Consider the following 18,040-nt stretch of genomic DNA (forward strand, 5'->3'; position numbering starts at 1 on the left):
CAGCAAAACAGACTTCTGATCAGCACATCGTAAAGAGTGGGTATAACTGTCGTTGCATATGAGAGAGCAGCACAAGAAAGAGGCACCAGCACTGAAGAGAAAGGCGGAACGTCTGTGTCCTCTGAGACGACCACATTAGCTGCAGCAGCACCGGGTACGTCAAAGGGAGCGTCACTGTAGGGCGACAAGTCAAGCTTAGCACGGGCGCATTCAATAACGGCGTGATGTGAGGAGAGGAAGTCCCAATCCAGGATAACGTCGTGAGAGGAGCGGGCGGCGACGATGAACTCGATTGTGTAGGGGACGTTCTCGATGAGGATGCGGGTGGTGCAGGCGGCTAACGTTCAAATGTCCTGAGCGCTGGCGGTGCGGAGAGAAACGGCTGGAAGGAACGTCCTCACTTTTTTGAGTCTGCAACAGCGGGTGTGAATGAGAACGCAAGCGGCTGCGCCAGTGTCAACAAGTGCTTCGACGGCGATTCCCTCAACGAACACGATAATAATATTGGCAGGCACAAAAACAGGTCTTGGGTGAGTCGCTGGTTACGCAGTTCTGGCCTCCGCAACTGCGGCCGTTAGTTTTCCACGTGGACGACGGGTTGGCGGCGGTGCATCGGAGAACGGGAATGGCTGCCAGGAGACGGCGAGCGGTGGGAGCGGGAATGGTAACTAGAAGAAGAAGAATCCGGAGGTGGCTCGTGTGACGCAGGCGAGAATGACGTCGGAAGGTCGTACGTCCGCTCACGTTTATAATCGTAGGGACGGTGGTCACGACTGCGACACAAACGAGTCCCGTGACCAGCGACGCTACAGGCGTAGCAAATAGGGCGGTTGTCTTGTGCGCGCCAGGTGTTGAGTGGCTGCGGCTGTGATCGGTGGCGGGCAACCGGACGCTAAGGTGGAGTTGCAGGTCGCTGGGGTTCTAACTGCCGGGTAGGTGGCCTGTAGGCAGTGGCAGCAGGTGAGGGCCGCGACCGCACCACGGCATCGGCGTACGTCAGAGAAGCCGCGATCAGGGATGGCTGAGGAGGTGGCAGGACTTCCGCGACCTGCTCCTCGATAACACGCTGCAGGCTGGGAGTGAGCGACGGCGCATGCGTAGACGGGCAGGTAGACAAAGATAGCTGGCGTGCGGCTTCCTCACGTACAAACTGCTGGATGCTCTGGAGGAGCGACTGTTGGTCTAGAGCATCGTCCCCTGGGAGAGCCAAGCTGCAAAGTGTGGCCTCCTGAAAGCGTGCACGCCGGGTAGAAAGGCACTCTTTGCGCAGCTCATCGAAGCTTTGACAGTAGCCGATGACACCGGAGACAGTCTGGGGATCTTTGGCGACGAGCATCTGAAAGGCATCATCCTCAATCCTTTCATAATATGTCTGATCTTGTCGGCCTCGCTCGTAGAAGGGTTGGCACGCTTGCAGAGGTAAACTACATCTTCTGTATAACTGGTGAAGTTTTCACCAGTTTGCTGGGCCCGACTTCGCAAGCGTTCCTCGGCGCGAAGCTTTTGCGCTGCGGGACGGCCAAAGACTTCTGTCAGACTGGTTTTTACAGCTGTCCAGCTTGAGATGTCAGCCTCGTGGTTTTGAAACCAGAGATTGGCTACGTCGCTCAAATAAAAGATAACGTTGGTGAGCTCGACGCTATCGTCCCACTTATTGTATGCGATTACGCGTTCATAGGAGGCCAACCAATCCTCCACATTCGTGTCATCTGTGCCGCTGAAGATGGCTGAATCACGCTGCCGCACGGCGCTGGAACAGAAGACAGCCGACGGAAGTGGTGAAGAAGTTTTGGTGACGGTCTCAGGCATTGCAGAGGCGGTAAGCAATGCGCGGGTGCGAAGCTCCAGGGCGAGGGGTTTGTTGGCACCTCCACCACTTGTAATAAGGAACTTCTTGAAAAGCAAAGCGTCGCGAACAACCAGTGGTACAGTACAGGCACAGACCGGAGGCAGCGGTCAGTCCAGAGCACGCAGGAGGGACGGAGCGTTCGGCGCTCCAGCTTCGGAACGTTCGGCGCTTCTCGTCGTCTTCTTTGTTAAGCGCCAGCCTCTGAACATTCCAAAGCCGAAGGCCAGTCTTAAACAACTCTCTCTCCGGATGAAAATCCAGCATCGCGGTGTACAGCACCCCTAAACTTTGTGGCAGCAGCGGCAGCTGCAAGACCACTTGTGAGGAGGACGCATCTTTTCAGACTTTCAGTCTTGGGCCTGGCCGCTTCGATTTCTGCTTCCAAGCTTGCAGATGTGGCCATTATGAAGGCGAACTTGCACTTTTTTGGGCACTCATCGCTCTTGGCGAAACGACGCAACACACAATGATCGAAGAAATAAGGCACGAGAAACGGGCACGTGTAGCCCGGATGGCACAGGATCTAGGATCGATCGGGAAACGAGTCAGCAAGCGGGCGCGGATGTAGCGATTATTGCCAGCTATCGCATAATGTTAGGCCATCAGTGCAATGTGTAACCACGGTTGCGAGAGAAAGTGATTAAGCTGCTTCTTCTGCTCATAATTTTAATTTTAAACAAGAAAGCTTTAATAACGGTTGCTATTTTTAATTTACTAGAAAGCGATGGCGATGACGATAATACCCCCAACGCCATCTCGTATGTAGCGATCCCACTAGTTGATCGTAATCGAGTTTATACCGGTAGCAGCTGTCCAGCTCGATCACGTTTCAAACGTCGACCGGGATCGAGACCGATCGTGATCCGAAGTGCCCGTGTGAGAGGGGTATTAGTAAAAAATGAACTTTGACTACTTACCGGGTTCTTTCTATTGGTGTTATTTTAGTTTTGTTTTTGCAGGTGATGCAATATTAAAGAAAAAATACCTTTACTTTCTTGAAGTGCTACAATTTTAATGGCCTTCCTCTTTCTCCCCTCCCCTCGCGTTCCATGTACTACCCAAAAATGAGGCTCACCAGTGATGGCAGCGATGAATCTCGACAACATTTTACAAATTTGAGGGCTAAGAAATTTCGCCTGGCATTCTTCATATCCTGTAGCAAAGACGCACGTTCCAATATTGGCACAAAACAAAGGGAACAACGGTTGACGGTGGAGCCTTAGTGTCCTTAGCCAACGTTTTGACAAGATGTAGTCTTCGTCTCGGCTCTTGTCGAAACGTTGCCTAAGCACGTTTAGTCAGCCGTTGTTCAATGTTTTGTTGCCAAAAAATTCATCTTTCAGAACTATTATTACCATAGATTGCAATATCAGACAGATTTAACCAAGTTTATGTTATGTCTCGTTTGTGCAGGGTTGTTATATATTCTACCCCATCCTTCAAACCTTAGAGCTGGAGGCACTGAATGAAATTCATGAAAGTAGTGCACTCTCGCTGGTTTACACTGATTGCACTAGCTGCATTTTTGCTGTGCTTACTGAATGGAATGTTTATTAGCTATGTCACATCACATAAAGACTTCATTTTCCGTTTGAAGCGAAAGCTTCACTGGCCTATCTCGTAACAATTTCGCGGTGGTTGCGGTTTTGACCTTCAAGTGAGCCAGAGGTCAAAGTCCTTACGGTGCTGTTCGGGTGTCCACCCATATATGTGAGGCAGTTACTATGCCATTTCCTTTCCTCAAAACCAGTTTGGATGTCCACCGATATATGTGAGACAGTTACTGCGCCATTTCCTTTCTTCAAAACCAATTTTAAAAACCAATCTTCAATTTTCTTCATAGAGGAAAAACGCTAAGGCGCCCGTGTGCTGTGTGATGTCAGCGCACGTTAAAGATCCCCAGGTGGCCGAAATTATTCCGGAGCCCTCTACTACGGCACCACTTTGTTCCTTTCTTTCACTTCCTCCTTTATCCCTTTCCTAACGGCGCGGTTCAGGTGTCCGCCGATATATGAGACAGATACTGCGCCATTTCCTTTCCACAAAAACCAATTAATATTATTGTTATTCGAAAGGAAAGCAAAGGCGCATAACTGGCCACCTGGGACGGTGGACACCTCAGTCGCGCTTTAAGCTACTTGGCGGTAGTGACAGATGTGCGCTGCATGCGTTGGCATTCACAACGTTGTAGCAGAAGCGCGGCAGTGAAGCTATAGACCGTCGGCGTTATTTGTGTTAATTGGCGTTAGCGTTGACAACGCTCTAGACTCCGACGATTTTGGGGAAAGGGTGGCGCATAACTGGCTCCCTGGAGCAGTGGACGCCTCAATCGCGCTTTGAGGTACGTGGCGGTGGAAAGAGAGAGATGTGGGCTGCATGCATTAGCGCTGACAACTTTGTGGCAGACACGCGCCACTGCAGCAATAAGCGGCAGAGTTCATTGGTTGACCAACCTCTCGCGATCAACCACTAATTTAACCGCTACCTGGCACGCTGGGCGGGATGCCTATCCAGTGTTTAGAACGCACCCAACGTTAGGGGCCAAGCAGCGTCTACTTGCCCGATACACCACAGCTTTCGCTCTCTAACCAGGTTCAGCTGTAGTTGAACCGCAGCTTATTTTTTTTGTTCCTCCCAGTAATTTTTCTCATCATTTCAAGAATTTGCTCCTCTTTTTCTCTAGATTGGAATACGTTGTGCATATCTACTGCAGTTTATTAGTCTTAGAATTACCGGTAACCCTCTAGCATAAAAATTCCGATAACCACCTTAATTCAATCCACAGGTTGGCAACTCTATAATTAAATGATTCAGAGAAGACGTTCTAGTACACGCTTTCTAGAAGTTTACGTATTTTTCGTTCTTTTTTTAAAGTATTGCAAATGAAAGGATGTTACATCTCTGGCTACATTCGTCTACAGCCAGGCAGCTTCTTTTCTCAACTTCTGTTCTTTTAATGCGAAGACATTTTTTGTCTCATGAGTGGCGTGTAAAGGACCACTGAGCAGAGCGTGTCATCAGAGCGTGTTCACAAGAAAATGACCATTCGAAAAAGAAAATCGCTGGTATTGCGGTTCGAACTCAGGTCCTCTGTGTACCATGCGGGCGCGCAACGTATACGCCACCAAGGATAATTTGTTGTTTATTGAATGGAAATAGTGTCTAAAAGTAAAATCAGAGCGTGCTCATGCCAAAAAACACCAGGCTTTGTAATACGAGCCCACCGTACCCCTGCACGTCCCCACTTTCCCAAACATCAAAAGTCGGGGAGGCGCAGGCCTGCATCTACCAGCTAGGTAGCGGTTCAAGAGCAGGTTATACTGCCCGTATACGCCACGAAAGGTCGTTGGTTCAATCTTGATAGAGGGGCACAAAGTAAATGCGTTTTGATGCGTACAACAGTAAAATGTGTTGGGGATGTGCACGGAAGTTAGACAACGATGGCTTGCAAAAAAATTTGCTGACATATCCAACGGTCACTTGAGAGTGTCACGTCACAATAATGACTTGAAAAAAGTTTACCGACGTAATACAAGGGTCACGCGATAAGTGCCACGTGACAACGAATATTTCCACAAACAGTTGCTGACTGTTCGAACGCAAATGTTCTCGCATTTCTCCAATGGAGCAGAGTGCAGTGCTCTACAGTTTTTTTTTGTTGCTTTAGCCTACATGTTATCGCCTCCACCATACTTATAGTACCGATGCTGTCAATGTTTCTAGTTTTAGTAAATTTCTTCTTGCCTTTCCTGGCCTGTTTTTTGGCCGTCCAGAATCTCTGTCAGTAGCTGCGAATGGGTTGGCCCATAATTTTGCGATATGTTACAGCAAGGTTTCTGCAAAACCGCAACAGACTCAATCTAAGAGACATATTCCACTTAGCGTGTTCGCTGAGTAAACCACGAATCTAAGATTTAAATAGAACCGTCAAAACTAAAGTAAATGGTGGGAAACAAGTGGTTTGCCATAGCACTTACACAAGCCCTGGGGGGAATGTCCACTGAACAAGCTTTACGGACGCAAGCAATTTATATCCCACTCCTATGACACTTTCGGGGCTTTACGGAGGTGGACCGAGCCGTACTGACAGAGCAAACCATCGTGTGAGGACTCCATTGTTGTCAAGGCTATAATACCGCACGCCATGTCCTGTTCGGGTCTAACGTTTTTCGGGACAAGAACGTCCCGTTCATTGAAGAAGAACGCATTGACCTTGAATGGCCCGTTACAAAGACATGCGCATAGCGGCCATAGCTGTTGATCTGAGGTTATATTATGCTGCTGCGGGTGAAAAGTTTCGGACATCTCCCGCACGAGGCCACTGCAGTGAATCGAGGACGGAAAACGAAAAATGTCGATCGCTGCGGCTCTGGTGTACGCCGATTACATCTAACAGTCAGAAATTGAATCTAAGCCCTTCGCTTCAACTGTTCTTTAAGCCCATGATGCAATATATATTGCCAGAAACCCAGACAACCCAGATCCAGCTACGGGAAAAACTGATATCAAGTCAATTAATAGTCAAAGTGCATAATGCAGTCTTTAGTCGTAAAAATACATAAATTAAAAGCCAGTGATACTCATTCTCGTAATTTACCAGTAAGAGCACCTTCTAATAAGTTAAGCTACCGTAGGAGGTGAGTGGGCCGGACATCTACATTTTCTTTGTTCGGGAACAAACCGGGATGGATCCCGATGTATGGCTTTGCTCCGTTTATAATAAACGGCTACGCGGTGTGGGTTCAGCTGTGGCTATGGGTTATCCATGAAGAATATTTGAGAACGGGACTACTTGTTTTGTGAAGGATTTATGTCAATCACAATCTCAAATGAGAAAGCTCACTCAGCAAGGCACCTTCTTGTGCCAATAACTCAAAGCTTGCAAAAACTGTTTCTTCGTACGACGTTCTCGTATGAGCACTTGCTTTTCTATTGAAGCCAAAAGTAACAGTTTTTGCAGGGCTAGTTGGTACATTCTTATATAAGTGAAACAGCCCGATAGAAGAAGGCCGAAGGCGAAATGAAAGAGGTACAGGAAAGAGGGCTGAACTGACAACTGAATTTTATTGAGCAAAACGCGCACAATATATACGAAGGCAGTGGCAGAGGTAATCAGATGCAGTCGACGTCATATGGTGTAAATGGCTATAAAAGCGATAAAGGGAATAACAGGGTGATAAAGCTAAAACACGATGGAATCTCAAAAGGGATGGTAAAAGAGTGAAGATGTAGACTGGATGACTATATAGCACTTACAGCCACATGGTGTAAAGAGCCATAAAAACGATAAGATTTTCAATAACAAGTTTACAGTGGTAAAAGCGATAAAAACTGACAAAATGATTTGTAGAAAAGAGATATTGAAAGGGGGTTTGTGCACAAATAGATCAGGGGACAGAGTTCACGGCGGGCTACACAAAACGGCGAGCAGGACGGCGGGCAGCGCCGACGGCCAGTCCAAAACCAAGCGATCTCGTGCAGCGCGGCGACACTTCGTCTTTCATTGAGCTCGTCTTCATTGGCGATTGGTCAGTGATCTGCCTATGCGGCATCAGGTGTGGCTCTCATGGTTCGCTACAATATATACACCTAATGAATGTGACAACGTGTGGCTAAGAATGCAAATACCTCAGCAAAAAGTTAAAAACGATAAAACAGCGACACTCAGTGATTTTAACACGTGCAGTTAACATTAAAATTTAACAATGTTGTTCTAAAAACGTAAGCACACTCCCATACAATAATTTAGACGCGCCACTGACACACTCTAAGCCCTTTCTTTTGATAAAGATGGCTACCTTCAAAACCCTGGTAACTCTGTCTCTACTTCTTTCCAGAGCAAAAGTTTCACGTAAACGAGGCATGCATTGGCGTTCTAAGCCACAGCTTCACGTAAACGAGGCATGCATTGGAATTCTAAGCCAAGGTGGCTTAAGCAAAGATAGATAGATAATGAGAGAAGGGAAAAGCAGGGATGCTAGCCAGAAAGGGTTCCGGTTATCTACCCTGCACTGGCACGCCGTCCTGGTCGAGAACAACGCAGCAGACGTCATCGCTCCAGGGCATACTAACCGAGCGACGACTGATGCGTTGGGACTCGAGTCAGTTACCCAGACGTACGGCCAGATACTGGAGATCCTTAGGGGACTAAGGAGGCTCTGTTCCCAGCGCGCAACCAACTCACTAAAAAGTAGACTGTAAGTAGGAGACAGCTACAAACAAACACATATCCATGCTTTGTTTATTCTAAACAAGATACACCGCACCCATTCCAACAGTCCCGCATGCTCATGGTGTGGAGACACAGGAGCACTGAGAACACAATAAGCGAATGCCTACACAACCCTGCAGTCCCAGTCATACACAATGCCATGCCGGAGCAGTGGGAGGGAGCTCTGCATAGCTGGAAACCCGATGATCAGCTTTCGCTGGTGGAATGGGCCCAAGCTGGCGCAGCCGCCGCAGGAGTCCAGGACTAGGGACTCCACCCATGAGGACACCCAAGACGCTACTAGCAATGCATAAACTTTCTCTCTCTGTCTCTAATCCGCTAATTTAACTCTTAAATTCGCTGAAGAACTAACAATTCCGCGAATGGCACATCACTGAACAACTCACATGTGATTTTTCCTTTCAGCAACAATGGCAATCTACAACGCGTACGGGGCGTTTTATGGGCAAAATGGATAGATTCATCAAAAACTGTGAGCGAAGTGCACGAGAAAAGTCACTCGTTTTGCAACCAAGGCTCGCAACCTAAGAACTTGTGCATAGAATAAGTACGGGCCAGATTATTCGCCTATCATCTGGTATGGTTTTTCCTTGCACATAGCTAAAATTTACAGCTTGCACCAACGCGTACACTATTACTGCTTCATGGTTACATATTTATAAATAAATGCAGCACGTAGCACGTTAGCAATTCGAGCGAATCCTCACTTAAGTTCCTTGTGTTTTGTGCATCGATAGTATTCCTTCTGCAACGATGCGGGATCGACTGCGAGCAATAACTGCTTAGCCAAATGTCTTCGCCAAGTGTTTGCAAACGTTTCTTCTTCTCTGCTCCCACCAGCAAACAATCGCGTACGCTTCGCTTTGACACCGTGTGAAACAAAGTAGCACCTCGAGAATCCAGTGCCGTAGCCTGAGTCACGCCGTTTCCTTGTTGCTCTTGCCTCCGCAAGGCTGGTGCGCATTCTGTTCGAGCAACCGTGACCCTAACTTTCAAAGCGCTTCGTGCCTAAAGTGAAGCAACCGTCAGTGAAGACGAAATCTCCAGCGTGCAAGGGAAAAAGACACGATGTGTGTCGAGGACCGGCGGTGGTCATGTGACAGCCTCTGAGGTCGGCAACGTCACTATGCTATGACCATGGCCACCAGTAAGGGAAGAATATAAAAGCGTGATTGCAAGCCGTGCGTCGACAACAGAAAGTTTCAGCTTCAGTAGCAACCGGCAGGAGAACGCGGGGCAGCACCTGGAATTCGTGGAAAACGTTTTGTTCTTTGGAAGAAGGACTTGCCATCTTATGAAAATGTTCGCCAAGGTAACAACAGCCTGTTCTTCTTTCAATGTGCGCTCTATAATTACCTTAAGTGCCTAAAATTTTTGCGCTCAGCTTTACCACATTTAAGAAACATTTGCACAGAAAAGTGATTTCTACGACTATAGTAGTACTGGAACCCTTGACTGCGCGTTGTGACTTAGCAAGACCGCTTTGCGATACCGCGCTGTGATTAAGCCAAACCAAGGAGTCATTTACTCAGTGCAAGAAGAAGGCGTTATGGCAAAGAACTTTCACCTTCCTATTTATTGCCAAGACCCTCTGTTAACCCAGCTGTTAGATTGCATATGTATAGAGATCCAGGCCGAAAGCACTTCACACACTTTAGGCAAAAATTCGATTTCGCATACTTGACGAAACAACCCCTTCTTAAGGAAATCATGAGTGCTTGTGAAAGCGCGGTAGGCATCACACCTCAGTGAAACGCTTCCAGAGGTCGTAGGCACCGAATTCTCAGCATCACAGAAAAATAATGGAGATTCTAATAATTTTAATTAAATGTACTGTTCATACTTCAGCGCAGCGGTTGCAAGCCTCTTCTTTCCTATTTGTACCCGACGTTTTGCCTTTAATATGATAGTGTATTTGACTCTTGCAATTTCTTTTATATGAACACCTGATTGTTCTCATTCCGGCCATCTGTGCAAAATGCAGTTCTTAGTCGCCTGCGTTATCGCCACCGCTGTTGCTGAGCAGCGTGTGGGCAGCCACCACAGCTTCGGCGCCCACCACGCCCTCCAGCGAGGAGGATTCCGCGGACCACTGGCTACGGCGGCCGCGACGCCAGGCTTCGCGGCTGCCGATGCCTCCGGGGTAAGATGCGTTTATGGCACGCTTTCGTACGATTGGTCACGCACTAATGACCCAGTTTCTTCTCTGCAACGAGAGGATATTGATATTTTTTTAGTCTTGGAAGCAGCACCACATATATCTGACTCTTCACCTCAGCAACGTTTTGCACCGATCAAGTTTCGCTTCATGTTCAACGTTGAAATCTAGCTCTTTACTTTGAAATAGAGAACATCTTCGAGTTGGTTTCACATTACCACTGCTACCGCGCTACAGACCGCACGCAGCAGGCAATCCTCTCTTCCTTGCTTTGTTCAGTTTGTTGCAGACGAACCTGTTAGTTTGAGAACATCAGCGTGAGTACTAGCATGGATTAGGCTGTTCAATTGACGGCATGAACACAGCAAATTATATGTAACGCCGGAGGGCTGCGGGACGTCTGCAACCATTAGGAACACTTGTGATGAATGCGACTAAGCTCCGTACCACTTTGAAAAAAAAAAAGATGCATGCTAATACGTTATTTACCAAAGTTTCTCTGCGCAAATGCGTCTCAACGTCTCAAATATCGCCCCACTTCGGGAAATTAGGCAGTTGAAAATAAAGTAAATCAAGCAAAAATACAGCAAACACTTTGCGCTATTTGAACTTTTCTTCGGCAAGATGTATAGAACGTTCCTTCAGCCCAACTTCTTATCATTCAGCACTGCTTAAAATACGACAATAGCCCGTACTCAATGATCAGGGAGAAAGAATTTAACTCGACCATGGCTTAGCTCAGATCCCTCGGCTAAGCTATTAAAGGACGACGGAGGCCTTGTGATTATGCCTACTTTTTCGCAGACCTAACTGCTGTAACCCCTGACTTCACCGTACCAGAATTATTGTTTAAACTTTATCCTAGAGAATTAAATAATTCTCGAATGATACACCCCCCCCCCCCCCGCCCCCCCATGCATCTCACTATCATTCACCCTTTGAAAACGCTTCCATACTGCTGGCGTACACAGCGGCATACTAATCGAACATTTCCCTTTATTTCCTCTTCGTACAGCCTCCGCAGCCGTACAGCTTCGGCTACGACAACACGGACGAGTACGGCACCCAGCTTTTCCACAACGAGCAAGGAGACGCCAACAATGTCAAGACCGGTTCTTATGGATACCGCGACGCCAACGGCCTCTTTCGCACCGTGAGCTATGTGGCCGACGAGAACGGTTTCCGCGCCACTGTGGACACCAACGAGCCGGGCACTGCACCTGGCGCCAGCGCCGACGCTGTGTTCAACGCCCAGCCGGTGGCGAACCCCGTGGCCGCGGCCGCGTCAGCACCGGTCGCTGTCAACTTCGCTCGCCCTGGGGCGGCAGGTGGCTTTAGGGCTGGCCAATTCGGCGCCAGGGGCGGTGGATCCTGGTCTGGCTGAGCTCTGCGCACTCGCGGCGAGAAATTCCACGAGGAAGAAGAGATTAATAAAGTCACGTATATTCACGAATCTCCTTGACACGCAGAGCCACTCAAACTGCGGCTCATTTCTCTGTGATCGTGCGGTGCACTGAATTCGCGGGGCGGAGCCTTATCTAAATAGTGGGTTCCATACCAACTGTGCGCTTGTCGATTGTGTGACGCAAGGCTGCTTTCGGCTGGTGAAAAGAATTTACCTCGCAATAGGGCAGTTGTAACAGCATGTTTCTAAAAAAAAGTATCATGCTGTGCAACCTAGGGGCATGAGATCGTCATATCAGAGCCAAATGGAGTTAAGCCGCTTGGTCGGAGCAGCACATTAGTCGCACAGCCTTTTGTGAACACGGGAAAATAAGTTCAGTTAAGTACTTTTTCACCTCTATAATGGCTCCATGCAGAGAATATTTTCAGAATAGGTAATCCTGCCTTTAGGCGAGATGAAAAGTAGATTAAGTAACCTAAGGAAAAATAACGTAATTACGCTGTTCTGTAGCACACTATACGACTCTAGACCCTGGCGTTTTAGAAAATCCCGTCTTCTGGGTATTGTTATTGATCTGAGAGATATAAGATGATGCTGGCATCCGCACGCCAGTTCAAGAAATTACCGTTCAGTCAGCCTTAAGTTTCGAGGGTTTTCGCTAGTGTCCACACAGCTTGTATTTTTTTGCAGATGCTATGCAGGGTTTAAAATTGCCCAATAATTTGGTTATGACTTTCTACGCAACGAACCGCGCGTTTTGAGGTCGCAGTCAATGTCCTTCCTCCCTTAATTTATAACATTTCTTGTTATCTAAAACTACGTCTTCTTTCTATATTTTCTTTAGGGCAGCACACTACACTTACAGGCCCTAAGTACCGTAGGTATCGCAGTGTAACGTCCGCCAATTTTTGTTTTGTATTACCAGAGTTCGCCTCCACCCCAGAAAAACGTCTGTTAATATGAATAGGTATCCGTTATGCGAAGAATACGCAATCAAGCGGAAAGGCAACCAGATTATATGAGTGTTCCTTCCGGACTGAGAACGCGAGACGGGCGAGGTGGACGCGGTAGTCAAGATACGTGATACGAACACTACAAAGTGATTCGTGCCCATCGTTAGGTGTGGGGCTTCTGTCCCGTAGCAGGCCACTGGTGTTGGGGGATTGCGCTTCGATCCCACCGCTGCCACGAGTTTTTAGGTCCGGGCCCCTGGTTTGCCTAGGCCAACTCTCGCCAAGGTCGATGTCCACGGGTTCCGGATCGAGAGACTGCTGTTGTGGGGTGACGAAGAGATGAGAGGGTCTTCGAGGTGGAGAAGAGACTGAAAGGGTTTATTTACATTTTTACATAGTTCGAAAGAGTGAATCGGGAGCTGGCTGATCACACGCCAGATCGCTGCTTAAATAGGGTCCGGTGTCCCCAGGTTCCTAGTTGGGGAATTTAGTTCATTAAAAATGCGTCGAATCACTGTGATGTAGATCACGTGTCCAGTCTTTAGGGTCCGCCTTCCAGGACGCCCCCAACAACACACTCTTGCCACTTCTGGCAGGTTATGGTCCGCGCTGTCCAGGCAGCAGTGATGAATAGCCCGAAGAGGATCCCATGGCAGCGTCGAAGGTCAATCACCTGCACTTCACAGCGGTAGCGTGGGAACTAATGGTTGCCACTGCACTTTGCGCAGAAGGTTCCACGTATAAGGAAAAAGCACTTAGTCTAAGACGAGGTTGTTTTTCGAAGCACGAGAATTCCGGCGTCGTTGGCTTAGTAGTCAAACACGGCCGCATTTGCCACGGCTCATTTGCAGCCCCCGCGCCGCTCGCCGGCTCCCCCGCCGTCCCTCCGGGAGAAAGACGTCGTTATGTCCCGGGTGGGTCCGGCGTTGAAAACAAACGACAGGTTCACCAAAGCCGTTCTCAGGCAGCGGAGGGCCGTTTCACCCCGTAAACAGCGGTGGGGGGGCGGGTCCCTTGTATACGCCACCACCTGCACTCGTGGGCGCTGCAACCACGTCGACGGCACTTTGAAGCCTCTGTCGATTGTTGCTTCTCAGTGGCCTTGAATATCCTTGTCATGTTGGCGTCTCCAAACGTAACACCATGCAGTGCGCGAGCGTGTGACTTCGAGGTGCCGCGTCACAGACTGGTCGGGGGCCACGCTTTTAACACAAATACCACTGCCAAACACAACATTCACGCAGCGAAACGCTGTTCGTAGCGTTACACTCCTCTTGACATGACCTGTAACCATGGTCATGGCCAACATGTCATCGCAAACTCTGCACATTGATTTTGGGGGACACTTGCGTTACTCCATGTACCTTGTTGACGTCGTGCACATTCGAAATGGTCTGAATTATGCGTAATGAGGAACAAACTAAATAAAACACAACTGGCCTACTTTGTGAAATATTCGACAAGTTTTAGAAGCCTGACACCATTATTCATTTATTTATTCTGATACTTATTGCGCCCGTTCGGGCCATTGTTGGCAGGAGTTGTACAGGGGAGAAATACATTTTCATAATTATATCAACTGACAAGGAACTTACAAAAGAAGCAGAAACAACAAAACAAACAAGTGCAAAATACGACCCATCCTAAACTGAGAACAAGCGAGTACTAAGGAAAGGCAACAAACACTCGAAGGCATTTCAAAAACCAGGTTCTCATACAGCTAGCGCACTGTACTAAACACAAACATGGTACATTCCTATTCGAAATGACCCACGTACAAGCGGAAAAATGCTATGTCGCTGGTGTTTTTCCTTTTTTTTAGAATTTACAAATTTGACAGCAAGATAAAAGCATAGCGGTAACACAAATAATATTTCAACAGAAGGTACACCGAAGCATTTTCAAAAGAAGATGGCGGCACTGAAACAAGTATTCTTCAGTAATTTATTCTAATCATGACCTTTTTTAGGAAAGCATAAGTTCTTAAATATACTTATACAGCACATGCGTTCTTGAACAATATTAGTACGATCTAAACTGGGTATATATATATAACCCGCCGCGGTGGATCAGTGGTTAGGGCGCTCGGTTACTGATCCGGAGTTCCCGGGTTCGAACCCAACCCCGGTGGCTGCGTTTTTATTGAAGCAAAACGCTAAGGCGCCCGTGTGCTGTTCGATGTCAGTGCACATTAAAGATCCCCAGGTGGTCGAAATGATTCCGGAGCCCTCCACTACGGCACCTCCTTCTTCTTGCATTCCCTCCTTTATCCCTTCCCTTACGGCGCGGTTCAGGTGTCCAAGAATACATGAGACAGATACTGCGCCATTTCCTTTCCCCAAAAAACCAATTATTAATATTAATATTAGTTGGGATCTATATTTTAGGCATCTTTTGCCAAACCAGTTGCGCCTAGAACGATGTGGAATAGGTTCAGCTGTAGATACTTGCACCTGTTTTCTGCATATCTGAGATCACCTTTCGGCAAAATCATAGTTTGCGGTTGCAAATTGTGCCGCACGTTACTGATCTGTTCAGGTTCGCTGATAAGTGTTTTTGTTTCAGGATCCTATGTAGCAAAACCATATTCTAAGATGGGACGCACATTTGTCAAGAAGAGTGTTTCGTTCAATTTAGCGGGTGCCTGATTATAATTGTGCTTTAAGAAATTTAATACCCGGCTATCTGTAGCAGCGATACTGTTAACGTGGTCTTTCCAGGAAAGTTCGATAGCTCAGATTACACCCAAGTGCTGGTAGTATTTAACAAATTTGATAGTTCTCTTGCCTAGAAAGTATAGGGCAGCTATAGGTTACCATTTGCTTGTAAATTGAAGAACACTGCATTTTGAAAAATTTGGTGTAATGGTCCATGCATTACACCATGCTAACACAGAGGTAAGGTCACAGTGAAATTGATTGGAGTAGTTTACACAACTGACGCCACATTAGATGTAACAGATATCATGGTACAGTCTAACACGACTAGAAGCCTAATCAGCTGTATCGTTGATAAATATTAAAACAAGAACAGGGCCCAAAACTTATCCTTGGGGGACAATCAAAAAAACAACGTCTTATGAATTGACGTCTTCAATAATGACACGCTGCTTGCTACCGGCCAGATATATTTCAGGCAATTTCAGCTGAACACGTGGAAAATTTAGCACAGAAAACTTCAGTAGCAATTAATTGTGCGCAACCGAATGAAAAGGCTTTTTGAAAATCCACAATCCATACCTAGCAATTATGGACAAGGGTATTTTTCAACGGAAAATAATTTGTGTGCCCAATTTTTTTATATATTGTAAGATTTCAATACAATGAATGAATTTATCTGCAGTATTTATCCCCTTGGAAGGTTTGCATTATTTTATATTAACGTCTTTGTTATCTTCACAACAGTTCATATTTGTTTTCTATAGCTTTCTTAATTACTCAATGCGAACGAGGGAAAAACTTTAACAAAACGATTTTGCCCCGCATCAGAAAAATGAACCACTACTTTCAATAGATTTCAGTCACAGTACTTTACAATATTGAAATTTTCAAAAAACTTTTCCAAGAATGGTTGGCTTGGTACAATGGAGATCCTGATTACCATTGGCAATTGACACAATAATTTCGTGTGTAAATTCGATAAACTGTGTATAGCAAGAAACTACCTTTTTGATATCATGCCACAGGGAAAAACAGTTATCTTAGAGATGTTTGATTAAACTAAAGTAAATACTGTGTTTTGACGATTAACATATTAAACTTGTAAAAGAGGTTGGTCCGTAGTTTATAGCTTCTGTTTTGTTAACACTTTTATATGCAGGGCGCTTTTCCATTCATCAGGTGAGGCGTCGACATCAATTGATTTTTAGAAGAGGGTTACTAAAAAAATTCATGACAGAAGCAGCACAGTTCTTTGGGATGTAAGTGAGTATAATATCTAGGACGGGTGCCGAGTTCGCTTTGAGTTTCTGCAGTAGCAAAACTATTCGATGATCTGAAAAATTTGTTACGCAATTCCTTAAATTCATTTAGTGTTTCTAAGCCGTTAGCGGGGCAAGCCGAGAGACAAAAGACTAAAAATACTGGAATGAAGAAGATGAACCAGCCCCGAAGCCAACGACGACGAAGCGCTCGCGCCGCCGGTTGGATGCTCGTGCTCGATGGAATATTGCCGCTTGTGTCTGGTCTCTCGGCTCTGTGCCTCGTAGATTGCCTGTGCCAAGGTCTTCGTAGCCGGCGCTTCCATCGTGCCAATAAACCGCTCTACATTTGGTGGAGGTTGCTGTGTTCCCCTTTTCACCCTCACCGTGGACCTTCGCAGCCGCACCATCCCGATGTCCACTACCAAGGCCAGTCAACAGCCCGCCGCCACGTCGCAGCCAGTCATCTGCTCCGGTGCCGTCCGGCAGCGCGACCCCGCTGTCTTCAGCGGCCATAGCGACCAGGACGTGGAAGATTGGCTGGAATCATACGAACGGGTGAGCCGCCACAACAACTGGGACGACCGCGTCAAGCTTACCAACGTCATCTTCTACCTCAGCGATGTCGCGAACCTCTGGTTCCACATCCACGAGGCCGACATTCCCACTTGGGCCGTTCTAAAGAGCACCCTTGCGGAGGTTTTCGGCCGTCCTGCAGTGCGGAAACTGCGCGCTGAGCAAAGCCTGCGCGTCCGAGCTCAGCACACGGATGAGACTTTCACCAGCTACATTGAAGACGTAGTAGACCTCTGCAAGCGTGTTGATCCGGCTATGTCCGAGGCTGACAAGATCAAACACATCATGAAGGGTATCGATGACGATGCTTTTCAGCTGTTGTTAGCGAAGAGTCCCACCACCGTTACCTCGGTGTATACCCTTTGCCAGAGTTTTGACGAGTTGCGCAAGCAACGTCTTTGCGCCCGTCGGCCTCCTCCGCCTGCCGACTCCATCTCCGGCCTGGCCATCAATCCAGATCTACTTGCTACCATCAAAGACTTTGTGCGGGACGAGGTCGGCCGGCAGCTCTCGCTCCTATCTCGCCAACATCAGACACCGACCCCTCTCAGCGCTGTGATCCGGCACGCCATCACGCAGGCGGTGGCTGACGCCCTCCCTCCTCTTCCACAACCAGCCCCCTTGGATCCCCAGGTCGGCCTTCCCCCGACCCCGCCACCGCCTGTTGCTGCTCCGTTGAGCTACGGTCCTCCAGTTGAAGTGCCGCCTGCCCCCACTCCCGTGCCTCTCACGTATGCCGAGGCTGTCGCGCGACCACCGCGACCGCAGGCTTATACGTACATTCCTCAAGTGGTGCCTGCGCCTGCTGCTCCACGGACTCGCTTCACGCCCCCTTCCTACAACCCTTGGCGCACGGCTGACAATCGACCGATATGCTACGCCTGCGGTCTTCCGGGCCACGTCGCGCGCCTCTGTCGACGTACTCTGCATGCGCCTGTCCACCCTCTG

General features: G+C 47.8%; 1 protein-coding gene across 1 annotated transcript; it reads left to right on the top strand.

Annotated features, from left to right (window-relative positions):
- The first annotated feature begins 9,288 nt into the window (after positions 1-9,288).
- LOC144123009 (uncharacterized) lies at positions 9,289-11,676 on the top strand. The gene is made up of 3 exons (XM_077655937.1): positions 9,289-9,393; positions 10,066-10,224; positions 11,255-11,676. Exons 1-3 carry the CDS (start codon positions 9,376-9,378, stop codon positions 11,621-11,623), a joined length of 546 nt encoding a protein of 181 aa, XP_077512063.1. The 5' UTR covers positions 9,289-9,375; the 3' UTR covers positions 11,624-11,676.
- The last annotated feature ends 6,364 nt before the right edge of the window (positions 11,677-18,040 follow it).

This window comes from Amblyomma americanum, chromosome 3 (genome assembly GCF_052857255.1).
Source record: "Amblyomma americanum isolate KBUSLIRL-KWMA chromosome 3, ASM5285725v1, whole genome shotgun sequence".
Lineage (NCBI taxonomy): Eukaryota > Metazoa > Arthropoda > Arachnida > Ixodida > Ixodidae > Amblyomma > Amblyomma americanum.

Coding starts and splice junctions, on each gene's coding strand:
- LOC144123009 (XM_077655937.1), top strand. Junction 10,225..11,254: donor CGGCTGCCGATGCCTCCGGG/GTAAGATGCGTT, acceptor CTCTTCGTACAG/CCTCCGCAGCCGTACAGCTT.